Source organism: Rhincodon typus, chromosome 1, assembly GCF_021869965.1.
Source record: "Rhincodon typus isolate 14 chromosome 1, sRhiTyp1.1, whole genome shotgun sequence".
NCBI lineage: Eukaryota > Metazoa > Chordata > Chondrichthyes > Orectolobiformes > Rhincodontidae > Rhincodon > Rhincodon typus.
The window spans coordinates 84,954,668-84,973,169 of record NC_063332.1 but is presented as its reverse complement, the minus strand read 5'-3'; the positions used below and the strand labels follow the sequence as shown (position 1 = coordinate 84,973,169).

General features: G+C 38.1%; 1 protein-coding gene across 1 annotated transcript in view; it reads left to right on the top strand.

Moving 5' to 3' along the window:
• LOC109932995 (sister chromatid cohesion protein PDS5 homolog A-like) overlaps positions 1-17,779 on the top strand; it is a 160,982-nt gene extending 143,203 nt beyond the window's left edge. Inside the window, exons 13-17 of the mRNA XM_048600833.1 lie at positions 3,636-3,781; positions 9,396-9,513; positions 11,428-11,780; positions 11,985-12,135; positions 15,930-17,779. Of these exons, the coding sequence (XP_048456790.1) occupies positions 3,636-3,781; positions 9,396-9,513; positions 11,428-11,780; positions 11,985-12,135; positions 15,930-15,974 (813 nt within the window). The 3' untranslated portion in view covers positions 15,975-17,779. The remainder of the gene's footprint in view (positions 1-3,635; positions 3,782-9,395; positions 9,514-11,427; positions 11,781-11,984; positions 12,136-15,929) is intronic.
• Positions 17,780-18,502: the final 723 nt, after the last annotated feature.

The following is an 18,502-nucleotide window of genomic DNA, read 5'->3' as shown; positions in this document are numbered from 1 at the left end:
ATGACATTAGCCAATCTCCAGTCTTCTGGCATCTCACCTGTGGCTATCCATGATACAAATATCTCAGCAAGGAGCCCAGCAATCACTTCCCTAGCTTCCCACAGGGTTTTTGGATACTCCCATTTTTAAGACATTGAGCACCACCTCCTGTGTAATATGGACATTTTTCAAGATGTCCTTATTTATTTCCCCACCTCCTCTGTCTTCCATATCCTTCTCCACAGTAAACATTGATGCAGAATATTCATTTAGTATCTCCTCCAGTTCCACTCATAGGCAGCCTTGCTGATCTTTAAGGAGCCCTCTTCTCTCTCTAATTACCCTTTTGTCCTTCATGTATTTGTAGAATCCCTTTGGATTCTCCTTAGCTCTATTTGCCAAGGCTATCTCCTGTGCCGTTTTTGCCTCCCTGATTTCCCTCTTAAGTTTATTCCTATTGCCTTTATACTCCTCGACTCAATCAATTTCTGCTGTCTAAACTTGACATATGCTTCCTTTTTTTTTCTTGATCAAAACCTCAATTTTTCTAGTCATCCAGCATTCCCTACACCTACCAGCCTTGCCCTTCACCCTAACAGGAACATAACTGCCTCTGAACTCTCGTTATCTCATTTTTGAAGGCTTTCCGTTTTCCAGCTGTCCCTTTACCTGCGAACATCTGCCCCCAATCAACTTTTGAAGGTTCTTTCCTGATGCCATCAAAATTGGCCTTGATCCAATTTAAACTTTAACTTTTAGATCAAGTCTATCCTTTTCCATCACTATTTTAAAACTAATAGAAATATGGTCATTGGCCCAAAGTGCTCCCCCACTGATACCTCAGTCACCTGCCCTGCCTTATTTCCCAACAGTAGGTCACATTTTGCATCTTCTCTAGTAGATACATCCACATACTGAATCAGAAAATTTTCTTGCAGACACTTAACAAATTCCTTTCCAGCCAAGCTCTTCATACTGGCAGTCCCAGTCTATGTTTGGAAAATTAAAATCCCCTCAGAGAACCACTGTATTATTCTTACAGATAACTGAAATCTCCTTACAAATTTATTTCTCAGTTTCCCACTGACTATTCTGGAGTCTATAGTACAATCCCAATCTGGTGATCATCTCTTTATTTTCTCAGTTCCACCCAAATAACTTCCCTGGATGCATTCCCAAGAATATTCGTCCTATATACAGCCATAATATTAGCCCTAATCAAAAACTCCACTCGTCCTCCTCTCTTGCCCTCTTTGTAATCCTTCCTATAGCATCTGTACCCTGGAACATTAAGCTGTCAGTCCCGTCCATCCCTCGAGCCATGTCTCTGTAATTGTGATATCCAGTCCCATATTTCTATCAGTACTGATTCTAATGATGGGTCAGAATCTGTTAGTTCTTTTTTCCATTTGCTTTCATTTAGTATCAGGGTAGCTCCTCCTTTTCTTGAGATGTGTACTCTGTTGAGGGAGATGGTGGTTTGGCAGTAATCTCCTTAGACTAGTAAATCAGAGGTCTTGGGCTCATGCTTTGTGGATATCAGTTCACATCTCATCTTGTGGCTTGAAATTCAATTAATAAACATGCTAGTCTCAGTAATGATGACCATGAAACCGTTTGTTTCTCTAATGTACTTTAGGGAAAGAAATGATGCCGGCCTTACCCGGTCTGGCCAGATATTACACCAGATCGACAGCAATGTGGTTGACAGCCCTCTGAAAAGTCCTAGCAAGCTACTCAGTTCAAAGGAAGTTAAGGATTTGCAAAAATAATGGTCTTTTCAGTGATGCCCAATTCCCAAGAAAGAATCTGACCTTGTAACTGCGTCAAAGTAATGACACAGTTAAACGATTTCTATCCATTTGTGTCACTAGTTACAGTTGTTACTATAAATGGTGGTGTGCTTTCATTAATTTTATTATTTTTCCACTTTTCGTAGCATGGAGTTACTACTACTGTTAGACTCCCTGTCCTTTTCCTGCCCCTCTATGCTTGTCTTTCCCCAATTCACTACATTCACCTTTCCCTCCTGTCCAACTTAATGGTAGGAATTTATCCTTACAGTTGCTGTATTTTGAAACTAGGCTGAATTTTATAATGGCTTATGAAATGAAGTTGATTTTAACTTTTGGCAAATGTACTTAAGTGGTAATTAACAGGAGTTTTAGCCTATTAATCGTAAAAACTGTTGAAGATGTGACATTTTCATTCCAACTTTTTATATCAGCTTACAATGAGTTTAAGGTTTAATTTTACAAATAGAATAATCGATATCAAGGCTGAGATGAGACCAATGCTGTTGAGATGTTCAAATAAGCAAAGCTTGATTCAATTGAGAATATGATTTCCATTATTCAGGTGTATATTGTCGCTAATGTTTGAAACCATAATAAATTTCCTGGAATTCAAGATTTTGTTAAGCGTGCAGTGTAATTTTGAACTATTGCACTGTAATATCGTTCATGATAAAATTAACTGATGGGTTACAGTACAAGAAGTTTATGTAGATCTATATGCAAGATCTTTGTTTTTACTTGATGCTTGGCTTACTGTGATCCTTTGGGTATAATTTTAGTTTTTTGAAAAAAAGCTTCAAGTAAAACAACTGTAATGTATACTTCTAAAAACAACATTGTGGTAGTATGTTCATCTGTTAAGAGTCAATATAATGATCTTGTTTTTCACCATAAACTGTGGTTAGATCATAAAAATTGTTGCTGTCATTAGTCACAAAATCATTACCCAGTGCTCTGAAATACAATTCTGTACTGCCAAAATATGACAGATTTTATCAAACCTTGATCCATCGCAGTGCAGGTTGTCACATGAACTGTACTTCGATTACTGGATGTACTGGCACTGGAGGGGGTGCAAAGGAAGTTCACTAGGTTGATTCCAGAGTTGAGGGGGTTGGCTTATGGGGACAGACTTAGTAGATTGGGATATTCATTGGAATTCAGAAGATTGAGGGGGGATCTTATAGAAACATATAAAATTATGAAGGGAATAGATAAGATAGAAGTAGAGAGGATGTTTCCACTGGCAGGTGAAGCTAGGACAAGAGGGCATAGCCTCAAGATTAGAGGGAGCAGATTTAGGACTGAACTGAGAAGGAATTTCTTCACCCAGAGGGTTGTTAATCTGTGGAATTCCTTACCCAGTGAAGTCGTTGATGCTACTCCAGTAAAGGCTTTTTAAAAAAAAGGTAGATTTTTTTTTAACAATAAAGGAATTAAGGGATACGGTAAGAACGCGGGTAAGTGGATCTGAGTCCACGAAAGGATCAGCCATGATCTTATTGAATGGCGGAGCAAGCTCGAAGGGCCAGACAGCCTACTCCTGCTCCTAGTTCTTATGTTCTTATGTACCCATTTCGCAGCATGTAAGTGATCTGTTACATCATGCATTTTGAGCAGCGTTGCAGTAGACCGTTTATTAAATATTAATTTTAGTGTTTTTTGGGAAAATACCAGCTGAAGAATACTGCATTTAATTTTTTTCCAGGAAATAGTTCAGTTTGTGGCATATTGACTTGTAGAATTCCAAAACACAATAACTACTTGTTTCTGCAAAATGTATAAAATGGGTTGGTTCATTTGAAAGGAGATTAATTTTTGTGGTGATTGACGCATATATTTTAACACTATTGTTCTCAGCCCAAACCAGCCACTGTACTGGGTGCAGTAAATAAACCTTTGTCAGCTGCTGGAAGAAGACCACAAGACAGAACTCCAGGGTTAGAGATGGGAAGTAATATAAGTGGAAATTCCGAACCCAGTTCGCCACCCCCAAATAGGGGAAGGTAAGACATTACTCCAATGTGCATGTCAGAAGAGTCGATTGGGTGTTAAGTTACTGGACCTTTGACATTCTTATTGGAAATGATCAAAATTGTATAGACTTGGAAAGATGTAAAGAGCAGTAAAGGTAGTTTATTAGCTAATAGCTAAATAAATTGGCTAGTTTATTATCTAATGTGATGTGAGTATCATTGTAAAAGCCAATATGGCCATCCGTAATTATCTGTGAAAACAGGATGGTGAGCTGTCTTTCTGAACCGCTGCAGTTCATACAGTGTAAGTACATACTCACTGCTGTTAAGTGTCTTCCAGGTTTTTAACTCTATGAAGAAAAATGATATATTTGAACTGAATTGAAATTAGTTTATTGTCACACGTACTCCAGTGAGTGCAATGAAAAGTTTAAGTACAAAGGTGCCTAGGTACAGCTTCAGATACAAGATTCCATGGTTTCCAAGTCAAGATGGTACATTTTTGCAGGGGAACTTGCAGATGATGATATGTCCTTGCATCTTTTGCTGTAGCCCTTCCAGGTGGTACAGGTCACCTGTTTGGAAGATGCTGTCAAATGAACCTTGGTGAGTTGTTGCAGTGCATCATGTAAATGGTATACAATGATGCCAACGGACACTGGTGCTGAGTAGCTTTGCCAATCAAGGAGGCTGTTTTGTCTTGGATGAGCTCCTTGAACGTTGTTGGACCTGCATTTTGCAGGCAAACTGAGAATGTCCATCTTGAGTTGTGCCATGTAGGTGGAGCATAGATTTTGGGAGCTACGTACTGAGTTATTTGCTGGATGATTACAAGCCTCTGACTTGTTAGCGCCTGGATTTTGTGCAAATTTCGCTGAAAATCAACACGGGCTGCTTCAGTATCTAAGGAATGACAAATGGTGCTGAATATTCTGCAATCCTCAGCAAACATCCCTGTTTTGATCTATCGCTGAAAGAAATGCTGTTCATAAAGTATCTGAAGATAAGAACTGGGAGCAGGACTGATTATGGCTGATCTTGGACTTCGTTGCCACTTTGCTGCCCATTTACCATATCCTCGAAACGTCAGATATCCCTCTATTTCAGCCTTAAATGTAGTCAGTGATAGAGCGTCTGCTGTTCTCTGGAAATTCCGAAGATTCACAACCCTTTCAATGGAGTAATAATCACCCCTTGCTTATCCTGAAACTGTGGTCCCATATTTCATATTTTAGACCGGGAAGCCAACGGCTTGGTGCTATTATTGCTAAGACTATTTAATCTAGAAACTTGGCTAATGTTCTGGGGATTCGGATTCAAATCGTGCCACGGCAGATGGTGGAATTTGAATTTAATAGAGCATCTGGAATTTAAGAGTCTAATGATGACCATGAAACCATTGTTGATTGTCAGAAAAACCCATCTGGTTTACTGTTGTCCTTTAGGGAAGGAAATCTATTGTCCGTACCTGGTCTGACCTACATGTGACTCCAGGGCGATAAATGCTGGCTAGCCAGGGCTGCTCACATCCCATGAGTGAATTTAAAATTCCCCAGCCGTTGAAAACAATCTCCCACTATCTACCTAATCACGCTTCTTCAGAAGCTTCTATGTTTCAATTAAGCAGTATCTCATTCCTCTAAACTCTAGTGAATATAGGCACATTTTATACAGCCTTCCATAGGACAATGCCCTCACTATAGAGACAATTTATGTACCTTCTCTGATCTGCCTCCAATGGAAGTATATCTTTTTTTCAATATGGAGGCAAACATTGACACAGTATTCGAAATTGGGTCTCAGCAAAGCCCCAGACCCAAAATGTCAGCTTTCCTGCTCCTCTGCTGCTTGGCCTGCTGTGTTCATCCAGCTCTACACCTTGTTATCACAGTTACAGCATGACTTGTTTATTGCAAGAGGCTTGGAGACCAGGAATGAAGGCCAAAGGTGGCATTTAGCCTACTCTAAGTACTGTGTTCAGTTATGGATGACACAGCATGAGCCTTGGTGTCAGTGGACCTAAATTCATGAAAATGATGTCACATTTATTATGAGGGCAGGTTGAATTGATGAGGCTTGTATTCCCTGGAACATGGAAAATTACGGTGTAATCTAACTGAGTTGTTTAAGGTGACAAGATAATTGGTTGAGAGAGATGGGAAGAAACTACTTTCTGTGATGGAATTATCCAGTATAAGGGGACAAGACTTAAAATTAAGGATTCTTATCTAAGGAAGCTTCAAAGCCATATTGAATACTTATCATTTTGAAATGCAAGTTAAAGAAAGAATTTTTAAATTATGTAGGTGTTTTCCTGGACTCTCAGCAAATGTTCATGCTCATGCATTTATGACCACGAGATGTAAGAGCAAAGTAGGCACTCGGGCCCATCAAGTCTTGGCCCAACCATCAATGACCTTTCCTCCATCATATGGTTAGAAGTGAGGATGTTTGCTGATTGGTGCTGAAAATTGTGCAATCACGACTCCTTCAGATATTGAAGCAGTCCACGTTGAAATGCAACAAGACCGGAACAATATCAGGACTTGTGCTGAGAAGCAGCAAGTAGCATTTGCGCCACACAAATAGCAGCCAATGACCATCTCTAATAAGAGACAGTCTAACCGCCGCCCCTTGATACTATTGGTGTTGCTATCAATGAATCCCTCACTATCAACAGCCTGGGAGTTCCTATTGACCACAAACTCAACTGATTACAAGAGCAGGTCAGAGGCTTGGAATACTGCAGCAAGTAACTCACCATCTAATTCCCGAAAGTGTCCAAGGCCCAAGTCAGGAGTCCAATGGAGAAGTCCCCACTTGACTGGATGGGTGCAGCTCCAAGAACACTTGAAGCTTGATGCCATCAAGGACAAAGCAGCCCACTTGATTGGCACTGTATCCACCTCTGATGCTTAGTAGTAGCAGTTTACTATCTACAAGATGCACTGCAGAAATTCACCAAAATCCTTAGACAGCACCTTCCAAATGCATGGTCATTTGCATCTAGAAGGACAAGGGCAGCAGATACATGGGAGCACCGCCAATGCAAGTTTCCCCTCCAAGCCATTCAGCATCCTGGCTTGGAAATACATTGCTGTCCCTTCACTCCTGCTGGGTCATATCCTGGAATTTTGTCCCTAACTGCATTGTGTGTCTACCTACCCATGTGGATTGCAGCCGTGTACCTCCCCACCAAAGGCCACTAGAACAAGCAGTGAGTGCTCGCTAAGTCAGCAAAACCCAAGTCCCACAAGTGGAAAAAATTGCTAATCCAGTCAGCGACGCCTGCATCTCACGATGAATATTTTTAAAACTTATGCTTGGCCATTCAGTGAACTATTGACTGATTTTATAATCCTCATAACTCTTGATCCCCTTACTAATTAAAAATCTGTCTATCCCAGCCTTGAATATACTTAACAACCCACAGACTTGACAGCCCTCTGTGGTAAAGATTTCCACACACTTCTGTGAGAGAAGAAATTCCTCCTCATCTTTAAACATGTGACCCCTTATTTTGAGATTATGCCCTCTGGTCCTAGACTGTCCCACAGAGTAAAACACTCTCTATATATCTACTTGGTCAAGGTCCCTAAGAATCTTGTGTTTCAATTAGGTTTTTTATCACTCTCCTAAACCACAATGCGAATAAGACCAAACTACTCAACTAGTCCTCAAAGAAAATTTCTCCATACTTGGGATAACCTAGTGAACCTTTTGTGGACTGCCTCCATTGCCACTATGTCTGTCTTTAGGTAAGGGAACAAAATTGTTCATAATATTCCAGCTGTGGTCTGACAAATGCTTTGTACAGTTTAGCAGGACTTGCTATTCCTTTTGAAATAAAGGCCAGCAGTCCATTTGCCTTCCCAATTTCCTGCTCAACTTGGATGTTAGCTTTTGATTCATGCTTGAGGACCTCTGGATCCCTCTGTGCTGCATCTTGCTGTCTTTCCCTATTTAAATAATGTTCAGCTCTTTTATGCTTCTTGCCAAAGTGCATAACCTCCCATTTCTCCGCACGTTCCATCTGCCAACTTTTTGCCCACTCGCTTAACCTGTCTATATCACGCTGTAGTTTGTTCTCATCACTTTCCTTCCCATCTACTTTTGTATTCTCTGCAAATCTCACTGTGGTATATTCACTTCCTTCTGATTTATTCTGTCCTACAGAACAGTTACTATTAGGGAGCCTATAAACTATGCTGACCAGGGTCATCTTCCCCTTGTTATACATTGTCTCCACCCATATATATTCTACACCATTTGATCCTAGATCATTTCCTGCTATCATATTAGCACTATTAAAGTTACCTCACTACCCATCCCTTCCCTTCCTGCTTGTCCTTTCAAAAGTCAAATACCACCGAATATTTAGTTCCTAGCTTTGATCTCCTTGTGACCATATCTCCGTAACAGCTATAAGGTCATTCTCATTAACTTATATTTGTGCTGTTAATTCAGTTATTTTATTCTGAATACTATGTGTATTTAAGTAAAAAGCCATTAATTTTGCAATTCTGCCAATGGAGAGATGTACCATATAGAGAGAGAGTTTGTCTGGAAAACCAGCTGTTTGCTGTAGATCTCAATTCTGCATGTTTTTACATTGAGCATCACTGCTTTGTGAAGCTTGCTTATTGCTGTATAAATGGAGAGACCAATATGAAATTCTCCATTTGACCTGAAGACAGTATCTAGCACATGCGCGTCATATAAACGTAAGGAAAATCCTTAATATTTTACTTAGTTGATTTTACACAGTGTTAATTGCCCTTTACATCGTATACTGCCTTGCATATACACAATTCAAATCACTTTTCTAGTATGTTTGAACCTTATATAATCTTCTGTTGTTGCATACATTCAAACCTCTGCCACTTTTTACTAAATTGAAAATTAAATTTGTCAGCTTTCTACAAAAAAAGACATTCAAACTGCCATGGAGTCTTCACTTTTACAAAATAATTAGTGTAGCCTGTCGGTGTTATAGGTAATATGCATCATAAAATTCTACTGTAGTAGAACAATAATGTTGAATAATAGTATTTTGTTTAGCTTAAATATGATAGCATAAGAAATAATTGGAGATAATACTGTAAAATCCTACTAAATGGTGCAAAAATCTGCAATGGATAAAATAAATCCACCTTTAGATCATTTTTGAAATATGAATAATGCTTATAGAAAAACAAATTGTTTTGAGAAGCTGATCAATTAGAATACCTGAATTCATAGTTGGGATATTTTTGTACGATCAGTCTAAAATCTGGGTGTTCTTTCTATTCCCCCTCTGAATATTATGTTAGTAGCTGAGACGCTGTTCCTGCTGTTCTAATATTTGCATGCAGTTAAACCCAGTTTCATTCAAATCATGTACATAAATCCTGTTGTCTGTACATTATTCTGATGTCTTGAGGCTTTTTTTGTTAACTTATTTGTTTGACCTATGATTTGAAACAGCTGCACTGCCAGTTAAATCAATTTTAAACAATATTTTGACATCCTAATTCCAGTTGAAAGTACGATTATAGTGACATTTGAATTTGAATTAACTGTTTGACTATTTGAATTAACGGAATCTAATATGCTGCTTCTGATTTTGGAAAGATCATTTATATCTTTATTTACTTCATTGCAGGGAGCAGAATTCAGAAGTTCCAGAAACAGAAATTAGTGAGAATGAGGAAAATCCAGTAATATTACTCACAGTTGTACCAGCTAAAACGGAGAAGAAGGATGAGCCAGTTAGAAACAAGGTGCAGTACGCCTAGTCTATTTGGATCTTGGAACCTTAAAAGTCACGATAGCAGTCTTTTGTCCTGACCCTAGAAGGGAGGATGGGAAATAAATTTGATACAAAATGCACATTTCTCTATCTGCCCCCATGTCAATCCATATGCTTCAGACTTCCTTTCGGAAGGCAACACTGAACATTTATGGCCGGTTTTCATTTCTAATGTGCAAAAATTCACAAGAAGGAGAATGTATGGTGGTAATTTCAGCTCATGATCTTGAGAATGACTCATTGTGGTAGAGCCATTATGACACCGAAGACAGCTATCCAGTCTGTCAACGCCATGTTACTCTTCGTAAAGGAATCCAGTCAGCCCCATTCTACTACTCTGTCGCAATAGTGTTGCAAGTTTATTTCCCTCAACTGCCTATTGAGTTTCTTTTTGATTGAAATCATCTGTTATTTTATCATTTGCTCCCATCACCTTCATAGGCAGCAATCTACAGGTATTTGATGCTTGCATATATAAAAAATAAAGCTGCTTCCACATAGGTGTCCTGCATCTCTTGCCCAAAACCTTAAATTTGTGCTCCCTGCTCCTCAAATTGCAGTTCTTTATCTACTTTTCCTATCTTGCATACTTTTTCAAATTTCTTCTCATGCTCCATAGGGAACCAACCCAGCTTCTCAAATCTTATCTTGTAGCTAAAATTCCGTAGAATCCTTTTTGCTAAACCACCTGTGCACCCTCTTATGGATCTTCACATTCTTCCTAAAATGTAATGACCAAAACTGAATGCAATACTCCACTTGTGTTCTAATCAGACTTTTGTAAAGGTTCCTCATAACTCCCCTCCTTTTGTACTCGATACTTACATTTATAAAACACAATCCCAAATGCTTTCTTTACAATACTCAGTATTTTCACAGATTAATATACGTGAGTCTCCAGGTATCTTTGCCCCTGACTGTTCTTTAGAACTGTACTATTAATGGTGTATTGCATCTCCTTGTTTCTTCTATCAAAATACAACACCTCACACTTCTCTGTATCATCCTCTGTTTGCCAGACACCCAAGTTTGGTATTGTAGGAAAATTTTGAAATTTTATTCTGTATTCCAGAATCTATATCATCTTATATGCACCAAAGAAACAATTGTCCTAAGACTGAACTTTGGAGTACATCTCTGTCGCTGTCCTCAAGTCTGCAAAACGTGCTGTTTTCTGTGCTTAAACCAGTTTTCATACAAGCTGACTACAATTCCAGCAGCCTCAATTCTGTTAACCAGCTTTTTATTTGTCAATATACTTTTGTCCCTGTAGCCAACAGCCGTTGCTTTCCATTCTCAGCCTTCTTTGTCACTTCACAAAAAAAAACTTCACTTACATTAGTCAGGCATGATATGCCTATTCCAAATCTGTGTTACCTATCTTTAATTAGTTCACACTTTCCAGGTCTTTCTTGACTTTTTCCTCTCGGATTATTGTTTGTAAAATCTCAACCACCAAAATCACGCTATTGATGTTAAACTAGCAGGCCTATAGTTAGAAGTCTTACATATCCTTGCACCCCTTCTCAGATAAAGTGTAATGGTTGCAGATCCTCCGAATAAATCACATCAATGTACTTTATGTAATTGCAAAATATGAGACTCTGGGCTAATAAGATTGAAAACAGTTCATCCTTTCATCAACCCTATTTTAAAATCTTAGGAACGAGCTGTGCATTAACACTTTTGTGCCTTATGGTAAGATTTCCTTTAAATATGCACAGCTGACACATTGCATTTTACCATCCAAGTGTTATTTTAAATTAATGGGTTTTATAACCTGAAACAAAACTTCTTCAAAATAAAATCATGAGCAATAGCTTATGGAATTATCTACTGCAGTATTATGCATTGCTCTGTGTACGTTCTGTCCTCCTTATAATAGGAGATGTCCTCTGAACAGTCTTTACCACCACAGACCAGCACAGAACGTGGGAAAAAAAGGACAGCACCAGCTGGTTCAGAGAATATTCAGCAGATACCAGAAGAGAGAAAATCTGAAGAGTCAACAGCACCGGTTCCACCCAAAGCCAGGCGAGGTCGTCCTCCCAAAGCTGTATCTGAAAGTAATACTGCAAAGAACTCAGATCCAAACAAAGCTGCAGGAAGAGGCAGAAAAAGAGTTGCAGCCAGTCAGGAGGGCCCTGCAGAACCAGAAACAACAAATGTTAAAGTACCAAAACAGCAAGAAACAAATGTCAAGCGAGCATCAGCACAGAGACAAATGGATCTACAAAGGTAGTTTTTCTTGGGAAGGGAACTTTTGACAGATATGTTTGTTTTTTTCTGTCTGATTTTTTTTTTTTTTTTAAATTCATAATTTACTTTTGTCCTCTCTTTGCCAGCTTTATCTAGTTAACAACTAAATAAATACAACACGTCAGTTTAAGGGAATGAAGTAGAATTTCCTGCTACTGACTTCGAGCCCTATTTATTTTTCAGAATCCAGGTTTTGGACAGTGATGGATATTCAGTGATGGATCTAGAGTCTACTCCAGAAAGTTCAGCTGAGGAACTGGATTTGTTTAAATCCTGTGAAAGCAGCCAGAATGAGGTTGATAACACAAAGCTAGCAGAGAGAGGCTTCCTTAAGGTGCAGTAGTATTAATTGACCAATTGTAAAATCTTATTGAAAGAGACAACCCAAAAATATTAAGAGTAGCCTAACAAGGGTTAGGTAGAAGACCCCAAAGGAACTGTTTTAGGTTCAGTACGCTATTGAAAATAAGCTCACTTGCAGAACTCCAGGCCTGGAATAAGTGTCTTAAGTCTGTGAAATAGCTAAGATTCAATGCAACCAAAATCAGTTTTGTTAACAAACTCATAATTAATGAGGGTGGAAGTTTTACTGTCTAGAGATTCTATCAATAACCCATCCGTAGCCATAACGCAAGTTAAAATAATTCAAACTGTGCAGATCTGTTGCAAGAAACTGAGAAATTTGATTTCATTTTTTTTTAAAATATCTTTTACTGTGTGCCATCTGTGATGCATAGGCAAGTTGGATACGAAATTGGCTTGGTCATAGAAGACTGAGGGTAGTTGTGGAGGGATGTTTTTCTGACTGGAAGTCTGTGACCAGTGGTGCTCTGAAAGGATCAGTGCAGGGATCTCTGTTGTTTGAATTATGTATAAATGATTTGGATGAAAATGCAAGTAGTCCGATTAGTAAGTTTGCAGCTGACACAAAAATTGGAGGAGTTGTGGAGAGTGAGGAACATTATCAATGGATACAGTAGGATATAGACCAGTTGGAAAAGTTGGGCAGAGGAATGTCAGATGGAGTTTAATCTGGACAAGTGAGGTGATGCCTTTTGGGAGGTCAAATGCAAGAGGAAAGTATACAGAAAAGGGATGGATCCTTAGGAGCATTGAAAAACAGGGGTATCTTGAGATGCAAGTCCATACCTCCCTGAAAGTGGCGTACAAGTGACTAAGGCGACAAAGAAGGCGTATGGCATGCTTGCTTTCATCAGTTGGGGCATTGAGTATAAAAGTTGGGAAGTCATGTTGCAGCTAATTAAAACTTTAGTTGGGCCACATTTGGAGTATTGTGTGTAGTCTGGTCTCCACATGACAGGAAGGATATGGGTGCTTTGGAGCAGGTGCAAAAGACAATGTACTAAAATGTTGCCTGAATTGGAATGTATTAGCTGTAAGGAGGCTGGACAAACTTGGAAATTTTTTCGCTGGAGCATCAGAGTCTGAGGAGTGAACTGAGAATTATATTTAATTATGAGAGGCATGGATAGGGTGGATAGTCAGAGTCTTTTTCACAGGGTAGAAATGTCAAATACTAGGGGATGTAAGTTTAAGATGAGAGGGGAAAATTTAAAGGAGATGTGCAAGGCAAGTTTTTTTTTTACACAGAGTGGTAAGTGCCTGGAACACACTGCCAGGGGAGGTTATAGAAGCAGAGATGATTGCAATGTTTAAAAAGCACTTAGACACGTGAACCGGCAGGGAATAGAGGAATATGGACCATATGCAGGCAGATGTCATTAGTTTGGAATGACATGGTCGGCACAGACATGGTGGGCCAAAGGGCCTGATCCTGCGTTGCACTGTTCTGTGTGCTTGAAGAGAAGTTCAGGATTGGAAGACAAGTAAAGTGGTATAGATGTTGGAAATCTGAAGTAACAGTTTTAAAAAAAAAATGCTGGAAATTCTTAGCAGGTCAGGCAGCAGAGAAACAAAGTTAACTTTTCAGGCCAATGATCTACCATCTGTGCTAATGAAAGGTGTTTGACTTAAACCTGTAACTATTTTCCCTGTTCATGGATGTTCCAAAACCTGCTAAGTTTTCCAGAATTTTCTGCTTTATTTCAGTATTGGAAGTATGGTCTTTGATCTTCCAGTTGGTGTGCCTGGAGAGAACTAGATACCGTAAACTTCAAATTTATATTGACATAAAGTGGTGAAAAAATCCTTGGGACTCCCCTCACATTGAGTCTCAAAAGCATCATTGGAATACTCAACAAAGCACAATCAGCCTTTTTTTCCAAGAAAAGATGGGAAAAGCAAAGATGAATTATTATGTTGATTGCTTCCTTAATTTTAGTTTAAATGTGTTATTTCTGGAATAACTTAATTTTTTGTTCGAGTACGACTTACTTTGTGGTGGATAATCTTTCAGTCAGTCTTGAAGTTTGAGATTTCCAAGGCAGTCTACCTCTGATGGATTTTCAGTGCTTGCTGACAAGTTCAGTATTTCACATTGAGTTGCGAAGTGAAGGAAAGTTTTTGTGTTATACCAAATCATGTGAAGCTGCTGTAGAAAATCCAGGTTTAGATGTTAAGAATTCTGTTTTGGATCCCTTGAGAATATTTCACATGAAGATAAAAACACAGAGCTGTATGGGATGCTGACAGATTGAGCATCGAACCATCTGTGGATATTCTCTGAAACCTAATATCATATGACAAGGCACCTTTGAATCTTCTCAAGATACAGAACTTCCATTATTTTCTAAATTCAAGAACAGCCGTCATTTTCTCAAAAATTGTCCCCATGTATGCAATTATTGCCTCTCCTTTTGAATGCTCAATGTTTAGTTTTGTAAACTGACATCTTGATCATAATAATGTCAGCAGGAAAATATGTTGTCATCCAAGTACATTTGAACCAAATTCACAAAATCTATCAAGCATATCCTTTGTCCTGCCTCTTCAGTTTATTCAGTAATTTCCTCCATTGGAAGACTAAAGGTAAAACTATCAAGAGAATAAATTTATGAATTTTATCTTTCCCTCTTGTGGAATCAAATAAAAGCATATATATTCTATGATTTGGAGATTCTTTTTTAATCTAGGGTTGTTTCCCCAGCGAGGACTACTTCACTATTGATTGTGACACATAATGAGGTCTCTGCTGAGCTTTTCCTTTGGGAGCTTTGGTTCAAATACGCACAGACTAACAGATTACAGATTTCCTTTGGCCTTAAGGGTTCAATATTGTAGCTAACATGGAGTACTTGCGTTGCAGCTTATGTACAATGCTTTATACTAACATTTGATGCTGACACGAAGTAAGATCGTGCTAAGTCTCCCATTTTCCACTGTTGACATTCTTTACCATAGGAATCAAATTCACTCAATATGTGACCAAAAAATCTATAGTTCTGAGACTCTTAGAGGAGGGGGTAAAAAATAACTTACTACTCTAAATTAAACTACCTTATCAAAGTTGAGCTTCAAACCCTCCTATCAAAACAGCCTTTTAAATCGACATTTCCTCTTGCCATCCCATCTTACCTTTATTTCTGCTGAAACTGAGTATTTCTAGAATAGACTGCTCCTGCTAATCTCTTTGACAAACTCTAAGTCTGCCAAAGCTCTATCATTTAGACTGATGCCCACTAATCTATCATTGAATTTAAATTCCTCATCATCATCCTTACATCTTTCCACACCCTCACTGTACCTTTTGCTGCTTTACATTCCTTCTGTTCCCTCTCTTTTCTAACTCTGGCCCTCTGTGTTGTCCCTAACACCAACTTTTACCTTTAGCGGCAGAGCCATCTGCTATCTAACCCATGACCTCTGAAACTCCCTCTTTAAACCCTTCTTGCTGTGGACCCATCTTTAAAAGATTTCTCCAAACCAATCCCTAAACTCAAAAGTTTCAAAATCAAACTTTGTCACCTCCTAAAGCATCTGCATATGTTCTCCTCTGTGGAACACGTTGGTATGTTCTTGGATATTAAAAATATAAATGCAAGTTGTTACTTGCATGCATTTGTAAGCACTCCTTTGCATTTGATCTCCCAGAAAACACAGATTCACAAAGCAATCCACAATATACATACATATATAATGTGTTCCTGTTCAGTAAGACAGTTACTTTTGTTTTGCTTTCTTCAACTTTTCATAATTTTTTTTGTGTAGGTAAGAAGAAAGTCCATGCCAAAGGGAAGGAGACAAAGGCTGTAGAAAAGAAGTATTCCTTGCCACTGAGGGAAATGTACCACATAAAAGGAATGAGATACTATTCAAAAACTTAAATTAGTTTACACAACTCCTCACACTCAAAACATCAGGACAATACTGCATCAGAGTTTTGGTTAAGATATTATTGAACTCCTTCATTTAAATTTAACTGAACATTTAACTTTGCAATGTTGGAGGGGCAGCATTGTAATTCCCTGGGATTATTTTTATGAAGCATCTTTATATGTTAAGATTACTTAACTATTACCGACACTCATAAAAATAATCACTAGATTAGGATTTTGTTACAAGATGTCTTATTTAACCATTTTAATTATGCATCAGTAATTTTACTGCAGCAGTTTACCTTCCAAAGTAAGTTATTACACTGATTTGTGAAGTCGGCAGTGGTGCATTATCGTCATGTGTTACAATTAACTTTTTCAGGCAGAAGCGTTTGTCTTATTTAAAATAGTCCCATATTGAACAGAATCTGATTTTGGTGAGTGTGGAAGAATAAAACAATGGCTTAAAAGAGCAGTTCGATATATGCTTATAATATTTGAATCTACTGCCATAAATGTACTAAAGACTTACAAAAAAAGGTGTATTACTAAAGTCTGCCGTTAAAAGTTGGGGATATTTTTGACACTGTTCTTTGAAATTTTTGCACTGAGTCCATTTTGTTTATCCTTCTCAATAAAAAATCGCAGCAAGTTGTGCATAGGCTAGCCAGAGTCTGTGTTTACAAAAACATCATATTTTTGTGTAATATATATTCACAGTTAATGGAACTTGCACAGGGAAATGTGGGTCTTTTGTGAATACAGACTGAAGTCTCATGATGGAAATGGTATTGGAATTGCTGCCTTTTGTGTTTCTTTCGCCCCCTCCCAATGTATCCTTTTTTTTTCTGCTTCCCTTCCTTTCCCCAGGAGAGTGAGGATGATCTGAAAATATGGATTTCTCCACATTTGCCAGTGGCCAATAGGCAACTCACTTTCTAGGGTGGGATAGGACTGTTTGTATTTGTGTCTACCCTTTCCCTGCACGGTTGAGCTTACTACAAAACTCTATGATCTGACAACCCAGCTGAGAACTAGTGAAGCTGAACCTTTGTAGCAAAGTGCAAATGTTTGTTAAGCTAGTATTTGAATCTGGGGTTCTGAGGACCCTTATGTAGATGTTCAATGGGTTATTCTTGAATTCCAGCTTTTAATGTTGAATATTGAAAAGAGTAAAAATTAGAACAGGATGTTTTTTTAAAAATCCTCCATCCTAACATTACCTTTTATATCCTGCTTTTAGTAGTTTTAATTTATGAAATTTTATCAGAGGCCTTTTATGTTCTACTTTCTTATAAAAGTATATTGCTCTGAAAGGTAAATGGAAACGTTTGAGTTTCAGATTTTTGTATCAAATCTTGAAGTAAATTGAGGTACTTTTGAAAGACCAGTTTTATGATGAGATGTTCAAGTTACCAGGCTCTGTAACCAATGATGTAAAAAATGAAGTGTTTTAGAAAAAATTGGATTTTGGCAGCTTGTGAAGACAGTTCAAAAAGTTCAGATTGTTAAAGCATTTAACTGAGTGGTTTTTATTGATACGTTTGAATTTTTTTAAATCTATTTTTCACCCGTTTGTCTCCCAGTTCACGCTCATCTTTGTTTATTTTAGTGAAATTCGTTACAATTGCATCAATGTTGTGATTCCAGACATTGTTCATTGTAGTTATTGTGTACATTTTGATGTACACATGATCATATTTAAATTTTTGTTGCATAAAAAATAAATGCTTCTTAGGTGTTTCCTGGTTTCTGTTTCTCTCCCTCAAAACCTGTACTCCTGAACAATCAAAACAGGATAGATTAATGGCAAGAGATGTACATTTAAAATGATTCAGCCTGTGTTAAAATTTTGAATGATGTGGAGTCAGGAGCAGGGAAGGAGAAACTGTCCAGAGAAGATGAGCCTTCTTACATTACTGGAAACTTGATGCATTGCTACCACACATCATGAATTGAATCCTCTTACTTTTCTTCCACCCTCGAAAATGCATAATGAGGTGGGAATTTTGGTGTCTTAATTTTCTACTTAAACCATTGGCTGCCACGGTCAACATGGTTTTAAAAGGAATTTATTTGTTAATAAAGGAGTTATGTTTATTTCCATGTCAATTTAAAAGGATTTAACAGTTCACCAGCTTCATTGTTGAATCACATCAATTCAGTATGCGTCGACCATTTCTTGTGAATTATATCTTTCATAGGTAGCCACTATTTAATTTCTATCACTTGAACTTTTCATATGCTTTAGTTATACCTTCAATCATGGCGTCATTTCAATTTATGACTGTAGTGTCAACGTCACCTCTAAGAATAGTTTTTAATTCTCTGAATCCTATGTCTATAAAGGACTCCTGTAGCTATTTTTTTTTAAATTCTTTCCCATTACTGAATCAGCCTGTTACTTGGAGTGCATGGCAGAGCTGAAGCTTTATTAACAAGCTATACAGATTCACAGTAACCACC